We start from the raw sequence: 15,846 nt of genomic DNA, 5'->3' as shown, positions 1-15,846 counted from the left end.
GGGATTGCTTTGGGAGTTATACCTGATGTAAATGACGAATTGATGGGTGCTGACGAGTTGACGGGTGCAGCACACCAACATGGCACAAGTATACATATGTAACAATCCTGCACGTTATGCACATGTACCCTAGAACTTAAAGTATAATAATAATAATAATAATAATAATAATAATAATAAATAATAATTCTCAAAAAAAAAAAAGAGAAAAACCCATTCCAGACTTTGGCTTAGGCAAGGAGTTCATGACCAAGAAGTCAAAAGCAAATGCAATAAAAACAAATTGCTGGGACTTGATTAAACTAAAGAACTTTTCCATGGCAAAAGGAATAGTCAGCAGAGTAAACAGAGAACCCATAGAGTGGATAAAAAATCTTCAAAATCTATACATCTGACAAAGGACTAATATCCAGAATCACAATGAACTCAAACAAATCAATAAGAAAAAAAAAATCCCATCAAAAAGTGGGCTAAGGACATGAATAGACAATTCTCAAAAGAAGATACACAAATGGTCAAAAAACATTATTTCAAAATGTTCAATATCACTGTATGATCAAGAAGATGCAAATCAAAACCACAATGCGATACCACCTTACTCCTGCAAGAATGGCCATAATAAAAAAAAACAGATGTTAGCGTAGATGCAGTGAACAGGGTACACTTCTACACTACTAGTGGGAATGCAAACTAGTACAAGCACTACAGAAAAGAGTGTGGAGATTCCTTAAAGAACTAAAAGTAGAGGCCAGGTGTGGTGGCTCACACCTGTAATCCCAACACTTTGGCAGGCCAAGGTGGGTGGATCACCTGAGGTTAGGAGTTCGAGACCAGCCTGGCTGCCATGGCAAAATCCTGCCTCTACTAAAATAGAAAAATTAGCCAGCTGTGGTGATGCTTGCCTGTAATCCCAGTTACTTAGGTGGCTGAGGCAGGAGAATCGCTTGAACCTGACGGGCAGAGGTTGCAGTGAGTCAAGATCACGCCATTGCACTCCAGCCTGAGGGACAACAGCGAAACTCTACCTTAAAAAAAAAAGGTACTGAAAGTGGAACTACCATTCGATCCAGCAATCCCACTAGTGGGTATCTACCCAGAGGAAAAGAAGTCATTATACAAAAAGTATACTTGCACACATATGTTTATGGCAGCACAATTAGCAGTTGCAAAAATGTGGAAAAAACCCAAATGCCTATCAACTGAGTGGATAAAGAAACTGTGGTGTATATATACACGATGGAATACTACTCAGCTATAAAAAGGAATGAATTAATGGCATTCACAGTGACCTCGATGAGACTGGAGACTATTATTCTTAGTGAAGTAACTCAGGAATGGAAAACCAAACATCATATGGTCTCACTCATAAGTGGCAGCTAAGCTATGAGGACGCAAAGGCATAAGAATAACACAATGGACTCTGGGGACTCAGGCAGAAAGGGTAGGAAGGGGGTGAGGGACAAGAGACTACAAATAGGGTGCAGTGGATACTGCTCAGGTGACGGGTGCGCCAAAATCTCACAAATCACCACTGAAGAACTTACTGATGTAGCCAAACACCACGTGTACTCCAATAACATATGGAAATCAAAACATTTTTTAAATAAAATAAAGAAAAATAATGATGGCTTGGAAAGGTAAGGAAGTAATGTAGAACAAGAAAGCAATTTTATATGTCAAATTGAATGTGATATTTGCAAATTATGTGAATACTAGCACCTTGCAGAATCTATTCTTTTTCCCACAAATCTTTCCTTCAAAGATAGATTAAAAAGTCAGCATAATTTTAAAATAAAGACTCCAAAAATTTTCAAATTGGTTTATAGCAAATGCCCTAAAAAAGTCAGCTTTCTGGCCGGGTGCGGTGGCTCAAGCCTGTAATCCCAGCACTTTGGGAGGCCGAGACGGGCGGATCACAAGGTCAGGAGATCGAGACCATCCTGGCTAACCCAGTGAAACCCCGTCTCTACTAAAAAATACAAAAAAATCTAGCCGGGCGACGTGGCGGGCGCCTGTGGTCCCAGCTACCCGGGAGGCTGAGGCAGGAGAATGGCGTAAACCCGGGAGGCGGAGCTTGCAGTGAGCTGAGATCCGGCCACTGCACTCCAGCCTGGGCGACAGAGCAAGACTCCGTCTCAAAAAAAAAAAAAAAAAAAAAAAGCCAGCTTTCAGTCATTCATTTAACCGTTTAAATATCAAAGAGAAAATAAAGTATTTCAAAACAAAGAGAGTCAGTTCCTAACTAACCGGCGGAGGTTGCAAACCTCTGCCACTTGCATCCTCTCCCATGTTTTGGCTGCGACTTCCCCATCGCTATCCCTGACATTTCATGAACTACCTCTTCCAATGGTGGACACTACTGTTGGGCTTTTGGTGTTTAGCAGTGGCCTGATATCTTATGCCGCCACCTTAATGCTTCTTTTGGCACATTCTATTTGATGCCTATGAGTTACATTTACCTTTTGGGTATTATATCGGCATTCTTCACCCTGTGAAAATTATTTTTCTCAGCTACCCTCTGAATCAAAAATGGGTAGTAGCTTTTTTAAAGCAAACTGCTCCTATCTCTCCTTCTAATTACTAAATTTCAACACTTAAAATTTATATTCTCGAAAGCCTATAAAAGAAAGAATTATACCTGACTTCTAATCGTGGTTACAAGATTTTTAAGTCAAGAAATGCAGAAGAAAGAGAAAAAGACAGAAAGGGGATAAATTTCAGGTGTTAATTATTCTCCCATGAAATAGAAGGTGGTATCACCAGCATCCCATAAGAAAGCAGGCTATGTTATTTTTAAAGGTCAACTGGAGTAAAAATAAATTTTAATAAGACAGGTCGCCCCATCTTTTACACAGACTCACATATTTCAAAAGTCTAAAAAAAGGAGTGTACACTTACCCACAAGTGAGTAAGACCTCAATGCTAAAACTCTGATGCCAAGTACTTTAAAACATCAACAAAGACTCTATATGTATAAAATGAGCAAAGATATCATTAAATAGAAAAATAATCAATACCTTTAATCACATTTTTCAATACATAAGAAAGCATTAGCTTATTTAACCTTTTACATGTAGCAATATCAAGCTTTGCTCCACTAAGCAAATGTAAAGGATTTTTAAGATACCATATACAAAAAAACATACAAAAACGGTATAAATCATTTTCTTCAAAAATATTTTGTCATGTATATCGACAAAATGTAAGCACCAATAATCAGTGTTCTCTTTAAAAACATCAGAACTTGCTTGGAAATGTAGTCCTGTTGACCTTTAAGTCATTTCAGCCCAATTTGTTCACTCTCTACACAATTTTGAAGACTTGACCACTGATGTTTAAGAACCTTAATCAAGATTATTTAATTTAAATCTAACACCATACTGCCTGCGGCCACAAAAGCAATAAAACATTTTCTACCTCTCCACCCCACAGATCTCCGTTGTGATGCTGTGAACAATGAACAGAAAGCTGGATTTAGAATTTAATTTCAAAGAGAAGATTCACAACTTGTTAACAAAAGAGAAAGCGGTAATTGTGTCCTGAAAATAATACAATTATTGAATTAACAGTAAAAATGTGTTTCTCCTGGTACACACGGTATTTATGAAGCCAGTAGTATAAAACATCCATCAAGCAATCTTACTAGAATCATTATGATATAGCACTTAAGAGACAATACTTTGTCCTATATAGATTTGTATTTTTAAACAATCATACTTACAGTAAATGTTGCAAATACAAAGTGAAATCAAACATCCTTTGTTTGACTTTTTACTGACCTAAAAATTGTTAAAAAAGAAAAGAAAACAAAACAAAACACTAAAACTGAATATATTCAGTTTAGACAACGGGAAAATACAAAATGGGGGGAAAGCTTACATACATATGATCAAAAGTATACAGTAATATGGCATTTATTTGTACATAATTTAATATGCTACTGTGTTATGCACACAAATCTCACTCTCCTTTAAAGGTACCCTTCAAAAAAAAAACTGTCAAAAGTCTAATGCAACATTATCTAAAAGAAATATATGAGCCAAAACTACAATATACTACGTTTAAATTTTCCAGTATATATTAAATTTTACAATATATTAAAAAACAATTGAAACTAATTTTAATAACGTTATTTAATCCACTATATCCAAAATACTATGATTTTAAAATGTAAACAATATAACAATGATTAAAGATCATTTCACAGTCTTTTTTATTCTGTGTATTTTAACTCACAGCGTATCTCAATTCAGACTAGCCACATTTCAACCACTCAATAGCCACATGTAGCTAGTGGCTACCATACTGGAAAATCCAGGTTTAATTAATCCCTTTATTAGACCAGTGACAAAACCAGACTGGGTGCAGTGACTAACGCCCGTAATCACAGCACTTTGGAAGGCCAAGGCACAAAGAGCACTTGAAGCCAGGAGTCTGAAACCAGCCTAGGCAACAAAATGGGACCCTCATCTCCACAAAAAAATTTAAAAATTAGCAGGGAGAGAGTGAGTGGCATGCACCTCTAGTCTCAGGTACTTAGGAGGCTGAGGCAGGAGGATCACTTGAGCCTCAGAGTTAGAGGTTACAGTGAGCTATGATCAAGCCATTGCACTCCAGCCCAGGTAACAAATAGAGTGAGACCCTGTCTCAAATAAATGTCTAAAGGATAAAAATTTAAAAAGCTGTCAGAAAAAAAGGAATATTACTCATGAATCTACCAGAAAAAGAATTATAGGCAAATGCCCAATAAATAGAGGGCAAGTAACATCACATTTGTACTGCAATGACTTCTACTAGTTTAAAACTGGTAAAAGACAATCCTAAAATTTGCATTAAAACCTCCAGGAATGATTTCCGTACTTACAGCATTCTCACCCTTTGGGTGCTCTCTCTTTATTAACTTGCTCTGTATGTGTTGTTGATAAAGGACTATGCTCTAGTAATAAATCTGTTATAAAGCTTTGTACAATGCTAAGGGGTACGTGTCTTAAAAAAAAAAAAAAAAACAGGAGGTGGGTCTATCTTGTTCATTGTTCTTAACCATTTAGCCATATCTGGTAACCAACAGGTACTCAAATGTTTGTTGAATGAATGAATACCACTGGTATTCAATAAGGCGTAGAACTTCAGTGCTGGAGATATGGCATGTGACAGAACAACTGGCCCAACCTACCACCCACAGCAGAAATACCCTCCACAATATTGCAGACAGTGGCCACCCAACCATTGTTTCAAAGTCTTCAAATACTGATGTCCCAAAGGCTGTCTGGGTCACAGCCAAAGATACGTTTTGACTGTCCTGTCCTACTGAGCTGGTGTGGTATTTTTAAATAACCTGAATTGAAAATATTTAAAAACCAGATTTCACATGGAAACCACTATAAAGTTTTTGTGAAAAACCAATAAATCTGACAATCTGGCATCTTCAACCCTGATACTGCCAAGTGGTTACTGCCCCCTTTAACAAGGCATCTGCTTTAGACTCCACAGTCCCAAACCACACCATGTTCTCCAACAGGGAGTCCTAAAATCAGTTGGCTGCTGTCCCTCTGGGCTGATAGTTTTCTTATAGTAGTTGAGATAAAGGGAAAATCAAATATTTATTGTCTCCATATTTACAGCAAAAAAACTAAAATGAAGGAGAGTCCTATATTTATTATGCCTGGGGCTCTCTTCATTAATGAACCTGCTTGGCCCTGCAGCATCTAAATTTGACACCTGATGTAAACACTTTTAGTGGCAGGAATCTGATATACTCAGCCCATTTCATTTCTGGGGACAGCCTTAGTGGCGGGGTGGTGTGTTGTGTGTGTGTCTTCTTTCATGCTAAGTTAAATGTGCTTTCCTATTCCATCTACTCATTGACCTGGGACCTCTGCTAGAGATACCCAGCACACTTGTTCTATCCATAAGAAAGCTATCATATTCTGCAGTCATCCCTTCTCATCTTCCGTAATTGTTCTTTACCCCTCTCAGGACATAATCTAACTTCACAGGGTTCTTCCTAAAGAAGAAGGAGAAACATCTCAGTAATTCTATTTCGTATCTAGACAGTGAAATGTATGGTGTAATGGAGCTCATATTCCAAAAGACAAAAGTCATTATTACTGAATATAAGCCATTGTGGCATGCTCTGTACAAATTCTGTGGCAGAGGTTTCTCATTCAACATCCATTCAACAAATATTTATTAAGCATCTACAGAGTTCCATGCTAGGTAAATTCCTGAAAACAGAAAATCATTCATCTAGTTCTTCATACGAATCACACAAAAAACTAGTCAAATCTTAATATTAAAAAGCCTACAGAATTTCATGAAATATGTATATAAGCACAAACTAATTAGAAGTAGATCTAGTACATAACTAAAATGTTGTTTGTGCTAAATATTAATATACAAAAAGTTTTCTTTGGTCAATCAAGCAGAGGTTCTCAATCAGTCAATGAAGAGGTACCAACAGAATATCAAGTTGTTAAGCTGGCAGGACTGATTTCAAGCGATGCTGTCTTTCCCTCCTCAGTATGCCAGATTGGTAGCAAGGGAGGAAACATAAAGATGATGACCTCACAAGGGTCATGACCCTTTATAACTTCATACTCTCTGAATTTTCTGTTTGCCTGATGTGACGCTGCTTGTTTTTTTGTATATACATACAACTTCCCTATGTGCAAAATATCATCCAAGTAACTAGTGATTGCCATCTTTTTTAAAAAAAGAAGAAGTTTTAATAGCAGCATATCTACTCCTCTCCATTCTCTCTGATGGAGCACACATAAGTATCACCCAAGGAGACTCCCTATCACAGAGACCAAAAGAAGATAACATTCTCTAAAACGTAACTTAGATTCTTTTCTGAAAAGGTTTTTTTTACTAGATTAAAAAGTTACTCCTATAGTTTAAGAGGGAGAAACTGACAGAGTGGACAAAAAGATTAAACTTGAAACTTCAAAGCCCAAAATGGGAAGCGCTGCTCTGAAGTCGGATACTTAGGACCACTACTGACTCTCCTCCATAAGGACATGCCTAACAGGAGCCTGTACTATTTCCACTCATTTTGGTCCTTGCAGCTGACTTCTGTACTAGTATTTGGCCCTGAATTTCAGTGCCTCCAGTGATTTCAAGTTAATTTTGATCTGCATTAATCCTGCAACATCTGTCCAGAGAAAAAGTAACATTATCCCAACAAGAAATAATTTAAACACTGGCTACGTAATAAAGATATACGTGCTGTACATCAATTTCATTTTCTATACGTTACTACAGAATTCCACTATTAATGACATTCAAAATCCTTCTTTTGAAAACAGACAAAAATGGATGGAGAGGCTGGAAGAAGTTGCTCATGCCCATAATCCCAGCACTTCAGGGGGCCAAGGTGGGCAGACTGCTCGAGCCTAGGGGTCTGAGACCAGCCTGGGCAACATGGTGAAACAAAAATATATAAAAATTAACTGGGCATGGTGGCACCCGCTTGTAGTCCCAGCTACTCAGGAGGCTGAGGTGGGAGGAGCACTTGAGCCCAGGAGAGGGAGGCTGCAGTGAGCCAAGATCGTGCCACTGCACTTCAGCCTGAGAGACAGGGAAGACTCTGTCTCAAAAAAAAAAAAAAAAAAAAAAAAAAAACAGGGATGAGGGATAAAGAAAATAAAACCCTCAAATGGGACCAGAAGGGACAAAATGACAAAAAATAATTCCCTTAAAAGTTATCTAGGACTAGCCATTAGGTAGTCCCACTCCTTAATTCTGCAGTATTTATTTACCTATTACCATATATGAATTATCAATGTTTTCCTAGTTAGTATTTCAGTGGTCCATTATTTTATGTATCAAGGACTCACACAGTCAGAAAAAATCCTAAAGACAAACACAGGATTTTTTTTTTTTCTTGAGACAGATTTTCACTCTTGTTGCCCAGGCTAGAGTGCAATGGTGTGATCTCGGCTTACCGCAACCTCCACCTCCCAGGTTCAAGCGATTCTTCTGACTCAGCCTCCCAAGTAGCTGGGATTATAGGCATGCACCACCACGCCCAGCTATTTTTGTATTTTTAGTAGAGATGGGGTTTCTCCACGTTGGTCACGCTGGTCTCGAACTCCTGACCTCAGGTGATTCACCCACCTTGGCCTCCTAAAGTGCTGGGATTACAAGTGTGAGCCACCATGCTCAGCCTTACAAACACAGTTAATAAAGAGTTTAACACAAAGTTCATGTTCAATATCCAATATCTACTTTAAGTATGAATCAAAAGCCAAGAGTTCATTTTGACATTTCAACAGTGGGGGAGGACCCTTTATAACTATAGTTTCAATTTATTCATCTGGAAAAATGAACCCTCAAGATGACAAAAATAATTTTCCTTCCAGTTATCACCGAATATATATCTATAAGCTTACCCCCTCCACCACCGCAGCCCACAGTTCTAACACATACCTGGTCTATTAATTCGGTCAATTTTATCCATACTAGGGGAGGGGAGCCGAAGTCGAGGACTGCTTTGATTGGAGTTGTCTGATCCCACATCGTTGAATGAATCATCAAGAGTCAGCAGGAGTTCTTTTACACATTTATGACAGATACTATGTTGGCAAGGGAGAATCAATGGGTGGGTAAACAGCTCCTTGCATGCTGGGCAAATGAGCTCCCTTTCGATATTCTTAATGGTAACCTTAAATTGAGAGTAAAACAATCCAAGTTAAAGGCACTTAGTGGGTAAATACATTAACATTCTTATACCTCTTGAATAAGTACATATGTTTATTTTACCAAAAAGAATTAAGAAAATGATTTCTTTTTTAAATTTTAAACTTCTTTTCCCCAATAAAATTTGATACCATCAACTGCCCTCAACACCCATAACCCAGAACTGAAGGGCAAAAATGAAAAGAAGAGAAAAATTATGTAAAATATTAGAGGACCATGATATTCTATCAAAAATTACAAAGCCATCATTCGAATCTCCATCACCAGTGCACTGATTTAGGACTTCAGTGAAATCCTAAAAGTAGATCATGTCAATAAAAATTTTGAATATAGCACTTACAGTAAGACTATATTCCTATTTAGTGCATTAACGCTGTAACTGGCAAATAACAGGAACTATTAAACACTAGCTGAGTCAGTATGTTCATGGAACCCCAGTTGGTATCTATTTGCAAGCCGAATCATCAGCAATTTTATATATTAAATACGACCATTTTTCATATGCTGCAACTGTAATGCAGCTAAAATGCCTGAGGTTCGAATGCTGTATATCAAAGCAATTATCTTAAAAGCACTTCATGAATATGTATGTCTATTTTCACACTGCTATAAATACCTTTATATTTCTTTATATGAAGATACTTCTTTATATAAAGATATTTCTATATAAATTACCAATTTATAAAGATATTTGTAAAGATATTTAATTTCTTTATAAAGAATTTGATGTATTTATTTATACAGAAATTTATTTCTATATAATTTATAAAGAAAAGAGATTTAATTGACTCACAGTTCCACTTGGCTAGGGAGGCCTCAAGAAACTTACAATCATGGCAGTAGGGGAAGCAGGTCTGTGTTACGTGGAGGCAGGTGAGAGAGAGCAAGAGCAGGGAAACTGCCTTATAAAACCAGCAGACCTTGTGAGAATTCACTATCACAAGAACAGCATGGGGAAAATCTAACCGTGATCTAATTGCCTCCCACCAAGTCTCTCCCTCAACACCTTGGGATTACAATTTATGATGAGATTTGAGCCTAACCGTATCATTCTGGCCCTGGCCCCTCCCAAATCTCATGTCCTCACATTTCAAAACCAATCATGCCTTCTAAACAGTTCCTAAAAGTCTTAACTCATTTCAGCATTAACTCAAAAGTCCAAGTCCAAAGTCTCATCTGAGACAAGTCAAGTCCCTTCTGCCTAGGAGCCTGGAGAATCAAAAGCAAGTTAGTTACTTCCAGGATACAATGGGGGTACAGGCACTGGATAAATGCTCCCATTCCAAATGGGAGAAATTGGCCAAAACAAAGGGGCTACAGGCCCCATGAAAGTCTGAAACCCAAAACGGCAGTTATTAAGTCATAAAGCTCCCAAGTGAGATCTCCTTTGACGTCATGTCTCTCATTCAGGGTTTGCTGATCCAAAGGGTGGGTTGCCATGGCCTTGGGGCAGCTCCACCCCTGTGGCTTTGCAGGGTACAGCCCCCCACGCCATCTGCTTTCATGGCTGGCATTGAGTGTCTGCAGGTTTCCCAGACATGTGAATAAAGCTGTTGGTGGATCTACCATTCTGGGGTCTGGAGGACCACAGCCCTCTTCTCAGAGCTCCACTAGGGAGTGCCCCAGTGGGGAGTCTGTGTGGTGGCTTATACCTCACATTTCCCCTTTGCACTGCCCCAGCAGAGGTTCTCCATGAGAGCTTTGCCCCTGCGGCATACTTCTGCCTGGACATCCAGGTGTTTCCGTACATTCTCTGAAATCTAGGCAGAGGTTTCCAAACCTCGACTCTTGACTCTGGTGCTCTGGTAGGCCCAACACCATGTGTAAGCCACCAAGGCTCTGGGCTTGCACTCTCTGAGGCAATGGTCTGAACTGTACCTTGGCCCCTTTTAGCCACAACTGGTACTGGAACAGCTGGGGCACAGGGCACCAAGTCCCAGTGATGGCAGCTGCAACCCATCTGGAACAGTTGTTGCAAAGACGCTGGCTGCAGCTGGGAAGGCACAGCCAGGCCTGCTTACTCTGCAGAGCCGGCGGGATCCAGGAACAGGCAGGAGCCCTTCCCCATTCCGAGTTGGTGGGGAGGGAGCCCCACGCTCCCGGGTGCAAATGCAGCCACCCAGCTGTGGACTAGGGCATTCCTATGCTCTTGGTGGCCCAGGATGCCCCTCTTCCCCTGCATGCTCAGAAATGCCTGCTCCTGCTGCTTGGCCTCTCCCCATTCCCAGTGCCCACTCTGATGGAGAAAAGCTGTGGCCAAGCCCGGGCATTGCCATGACCTGGACAGGTGTGTGTGTACTTGAGGAGATGCTGACACACTAGGCCCCTGCCACCTCAGCCCCTTCTGGACTTTGGGTGCTGATGAACATGGGAGAGAGGCCAAGTGCAGGGCTGAGGGTGACTCAACATGGTACTTGAACGCATCTCTCAGGTAAAACAGTCTGGGCACCACGAATGGCAGTGGGAGGCAGACAGGTTCCTGGGAGGAAAGGGACAGATCCTTGCTGAAACCCCACCTCAAGCAACGGATAGCCTAAAGCTTAGGGTCCAGGCTGCCAGTTCCACTGACTGGAGTGAGAACTTACAGTGAATTTTCCGGGCCCACCCATGGCCACCCATTGGCCAGTCAGCACACACTTCCTCCCCTCTGAAGCCCATATAAACCACAAACTCAGCCAGACTCTGGCAGATGATGGGACGACTTGCCTGAAGGTAAGAGCTACCCACTTGGGTCTCCTGTCCGCTGAGGGCTGCACACTTGACAAAATGACCTGCCTGCAGACAGGAGATACCCATTCTGGGGCTCCTCTCTGCTGAGAGCTGCAGTTGTTGGGAGGAACTGCCTGCAGAAAGCAGCTACTCACTATGGGTCTCCTGAGAGCTATTCTTCTGCTCAATAAAGCACCTCTTCACCTTGTTTACCCTCCAGTTGTCCGCGTAGCTCATTCTTCCTGGACACAGTACGGGAACTCTGGACCTGCCAAGTGGCAGGACTAAACAAGCTGTAACACAAACAGGGCTAAAATACACCCCGCTGCTCGCCATGTTGTGAGTGACGAGGAGGAGACAAGAGGGGAGAGAAGAGCTGCAGCCCTTTAGGGAGCCTGGACTTATGAGCTCTCCAAGCCAGGGCTGTGACACCCTCTTTGTGGCTCTGCAGTTCCTGGCATCTCCAAGTTTCTGGGTGTCATTGTGTTCCACAGTGTTTGTAGTGGAAGCCACTTGTGGTACACCTTTGTTCCAGCCACAGCAAGGAGCCGGCACCCATGCTGGCACCTGGACCTGACTGCCCTGCCACGGCCAGCATGCCTGGCTGTGCACACTGTACCCCGTGCTCACTCACTCATGCACCCCTTGCTGCTCTGCACCTGGGCTTGCCCTTGGCAGGCATGGGGTCGGGGCCAGTAGTGAAAGCCAAGCACAGTCTGTCAGGCCAAGTGGGCAAAAAAAAAGTCCAGTGGGCCTGAGCAAAACTTGGGCAAAGGCAACACTTGCCACAGAGGTTTCTGGCTGGCAAAGGGACACCCTAAGGATCCTGTGATACCGAGGCTGCACACAGCAGCAGGGCCCTGGGCCCACTCCACTAAACCATTTTTCTCTCCTAGGCCTCCAGGCCTGTGATGGGAGGGACTGCTGCCAAGATCTCTGACATGCCCTGGAGACATTGTACTCATAGCCTTGGCGATTAACATTTGAGTCTTTTTTACTTAACCAAATTTCTGCGGTTAGCTTGAATCCCTGCCCAGAAAATAAGTTTTTCTTTTCTACTCCATGGTAAGGCTGCAAATTTTCCAAACTTTTACGCTCCGCTTCCCTTTTAAACGTAAGTTGCAATTTCAGATCGTCTTTCTCAAGTTCAAAGCTTCACAAATCTCTAGGACAGGGGCAAAGCACTGCCAGTCTCTTTGCTAAAGCACAGCAAGAGTCACTTTTACTCCAGTTTCCAACAAGTTCCTCACCTCCATCTGAGACCACCTTGGTCCGGACTTCTTTGTCTGTATCACTAGCAGACTTTTGGTCAAAACCATTCAACAAGTCTCTAGGAAATTCCAAACTTTCCCACATCCTCCTGTCTTCTTCTGAGCCCTCCAAACTGTTCAAACTTCTGCCTGTTACCCAGTTCCAAAGTCGCTTCCACATTTTTGGGTATCTTTACAGCAGGGCCCACTACCTTGGTACCAATTCTCTGTGTTAATCCATTTTCACAGTGTTATAAAGAAATACCCAAGAATGGCTAATTTATAAAGAAAAGAGATTTAATTGACTCACAGCTCTGCATGGCTGGAGAGGCCTCAGGAAACTGACAATCATGGCAGAAAGGGAAGCAAGCACGTTTTACATGGCAGCAGGCGAGAGAGAGAAAGAACAGACAACATTGCCTTATAAAACCATCAGATCTTGGGAGAATTCACTATCACGAAAACAGCATGGGGGAAAACAGCCCTATGATCCAATCACCTTCCACCAAGTTTCTCCCTCAACACCTGGGGATTACAATTCAAGATGAGATTTGGGTGTAGACACAAAGCCTAACCATAACAGAATATTAAGAGTGTAGAGGACCCTTAAAAAAGGTGTATAAGCACCACTACAAATGCTCTCAATACTACAGGCTTTCATTATTTTAAGTGAGAAGCATTTTAGATTCATCACAACTAAAAAAGTTTGATGACCTCCTATCAGTTTCGCCATCATTTCTCTATGTAGTTTTTTCCATGTATCCCAGACTTCAAATATATGAATCCTATAGTCAGCATCCCTGCAATTTTAAAGATAGCTCAACTTCAAAGCACTTATAACCTTGTACAATCATTTCAGCTGCTAGAAAAACAAGGAAAATTAAAATTGACTTAATGTAATGAAATTTAAAAATGTATGCTAACCTATTCTCCCTAAAGTGACACAAAGTGCTTCAATAATCTCTGACAATTTAACCGCGTTAGAGCCAACTGGTTTTATCATTGTTAGTGGGTGTTTCAACGCAGTCTCTTGCTGCATCACTCAAATATGTGATCAAGAGCCGTATCACCTCCCAATTGTTCATAGATTTGGAAATAAGATAACTAAACCTCAGAATTCACATCAAAGAACACAAAATATTCACATCCTATCTCATTTCACAAAGGGTTTGGCACCTAATTCAAAAGAAAATCTTGTCCGGGATGTCCAAAATAGGTTCTTACATTCCATTTTATGTATCAATATGGTCAGTTACGGTTTACTTCTCTGGGGGAGGATCTAAAATCATTTCCATTTTTCTCGTACATGAAGCAGTGTCTTGAATCTGACGTTTTAATCACAATGGACATAAAGTGCCAAAAGAAAATTTAGTTCGTCAGTCATTGAGGGAGAAACAAACTGATTAAGTGTAACGAGGCAGCTCCCTCAATTAAGCGGCTCCTCGGGCAACTTCGGAAGAATTGCACATTCGACACCTTTAAACAAAAACACTTGTAGGCTGACAGCTGCCGGGCCCCGGCCCGCCCCCCGCGGGCAGGCGAAGCCGGGGAGGAGCCTCTGCCCCAGGCGGCGGCAGCCCGCCGGGCCCGCGGGGGTCACGACGCCTAGACAAAGGGCGGCCCCGCAAGCGCGAGGCACGTGCCCCAGTTTTCTGCCCGCACCCGACTCCCTAACGCTAATTAACTCTGCAGCCTGAGCTCCATTAGAGAGACCCTCCGTGATTCCCCGAGGTGCTCAGGTTGGCAACTCCCGGATTTCGGCTCTCCTCCGGCTCTGGGGACCCCACGTCCGGCTCTTGGGGATAGAAAGGGGACGCCCCGGGTTGCAGAACCTGGCCCCGGGCGGGGGAAGGCAAAGAGGAAGCAGGATCCCCACACGACTGTCCCTGCCCTCCCGGGAGGAGGCGCCCTGCGGGCTCCCGGCGGAGGACAGAGAAAGAGCTGCCGCCGGCACGCCGCCCTCGAGGTGGGGGGCGGCGGTGCCCTCCGCACTCACCGGCGAGTCTGAGCCGTCGCCCTCCATGGCTGCCTTCTGCCAGGTGTCATCAGCCGCACGCTCCACTCAAGCACACCGGCAACCCCGCGCAGGGTCTGGTGGGCGGGTCCCTGCGGCGGCCGTGGAGCCTCGGTCCGAAGCTGGAAGACGAGCTGGTCAGGCGAACCCGGCCAGCGGACCGACGCGGGGAGAAGTAAGCCGGGGCCAGCGAAAACACAGGCGCGGGAGAAGCAAGCTTCGCTCCCAGCGACGGCCCCGGGAATCCCGCCCAGCGTCCGGCTGCGGCAGCGGCTCCTGCGGACTGCGGCTGGGAGGGGCGCAGCGCAGAGACCTGGGCGGGGCGCAGCGGGGCGTGGCCGGGGCGTGGCCGGCCGTTGCCCAGGAAACAGCGCCAGCCGCACAAAAGAGGCGGGGCCGCCTGGGGCTGGTAGGCCGGTGTCTGAGCGTGGGGCTCGCGGGACTCGGCTCGGCGCGGGTGTGGCACGCGGCTGGGAATCGGCGCCCTCCGCCGCCACCGCCTCCCTACCCAGCAGCCCCTCACTCCCACCCGGGCAGCAGCCCGTCGCCCGACGCCAGGCTGGGGGGCCTCTGAGGAGCGGAAGTGAGGGCCGCCGGGAGCGGTGGGCGGGTGCCGAGGGCGGCGCCTGGGCGGGCGGGCGCCGCGGCGGGAGAGCAGCCGGCTGCAGCCCTGGCCCCTCGCCCCGCGCTGCCCCTCCGCCCTTCGGTTTGCTCCACTGCGCTTTCTTCCTTCGCGGTTCGAAGCCCCGCTCCAGGCTCAGCACAGGACGGTGCGGGCGAGGGCGAGCCTAAGCCACCTTCCCTGAATGGCCGAGGCGAGCACGGCAGAGCTGCGCAAGGCGACCCGAGTGAGACCCCGCCAGCCCCTCCGCCGCCCCCAGCCGGGCGCGGCCTGGGGTTCCCGTCCCCGCCCGGCTCGTCCCGGTTCTCTCCTGGCTTCACTCGCTGGGTGAACTTCCTAGTCCCTAACTGGGCACTGAACACTCGTATCCCGCTTTTTGCTTCCATACCCCAGTCGCGATGTCACGGCACGTTCTCGCCCAGTGGCGCGGGGACGGCCTGCAGGGTGGGGATTCCTCTCCCGGATGCTGGCCCGGGACTGAATTTAAGAGGCCGCGGAAAGGGAGCGACCCCCCGCCACCCGGGCCTAGGCTTTCCCTCCTGAGGACCAGG

General features: G+C 44.3%; 1 protein-coding gene across 1 annotated transcript in view; it reads right to left on the bottom strand.

Annotated features, from left to right (window-relative positions):
- TRIM36 (tripartite motif containing 36) overlaps positions 1 to 15,011 on the bottom strand; it is a 55,114-nt gene extending 40,103 nt beyond the window's left edge. The window contains exons 1-2 of the mRNA XM_023197646.2: positions 14,656 to 15,011; positions 8,431 to 8,665 (exon numbers count right to left, since the gene is read on the bottom strand). Coding sequence (XP_023053414.1) covers positions 8,431 to 8,665; positions 14,656 to 14,682 — 262 coding nt within the window. The 5' untranslated portion in view covers positions 14,683 to 15,011. The remainder of the gene's footprint in view (positions 1 to 8,430; positions 8,666 to 14,655) is intronic.
- Positions 15,012 to 15,846: the final 835 nt, after the last annotated feature.

Source organism: Piliocolobus tephrosceles, chromosome 4 (assembly GCF_002776525.5).
Source record: "Piliocolobus tephrosceles isolate RC106 chromosome 4, ASM277652v3, whole genome shotgun sequence".
Lineage (NCBI taxonomy): Eukaryota > Metazoa > Chordata > Mammalia > Primates > Cercopithecidae > Piliocolobus > Piliocolobus tephrosceles.
This window is presented reverse-complemented; position numbering and strand designations above follow the sequence as displayed.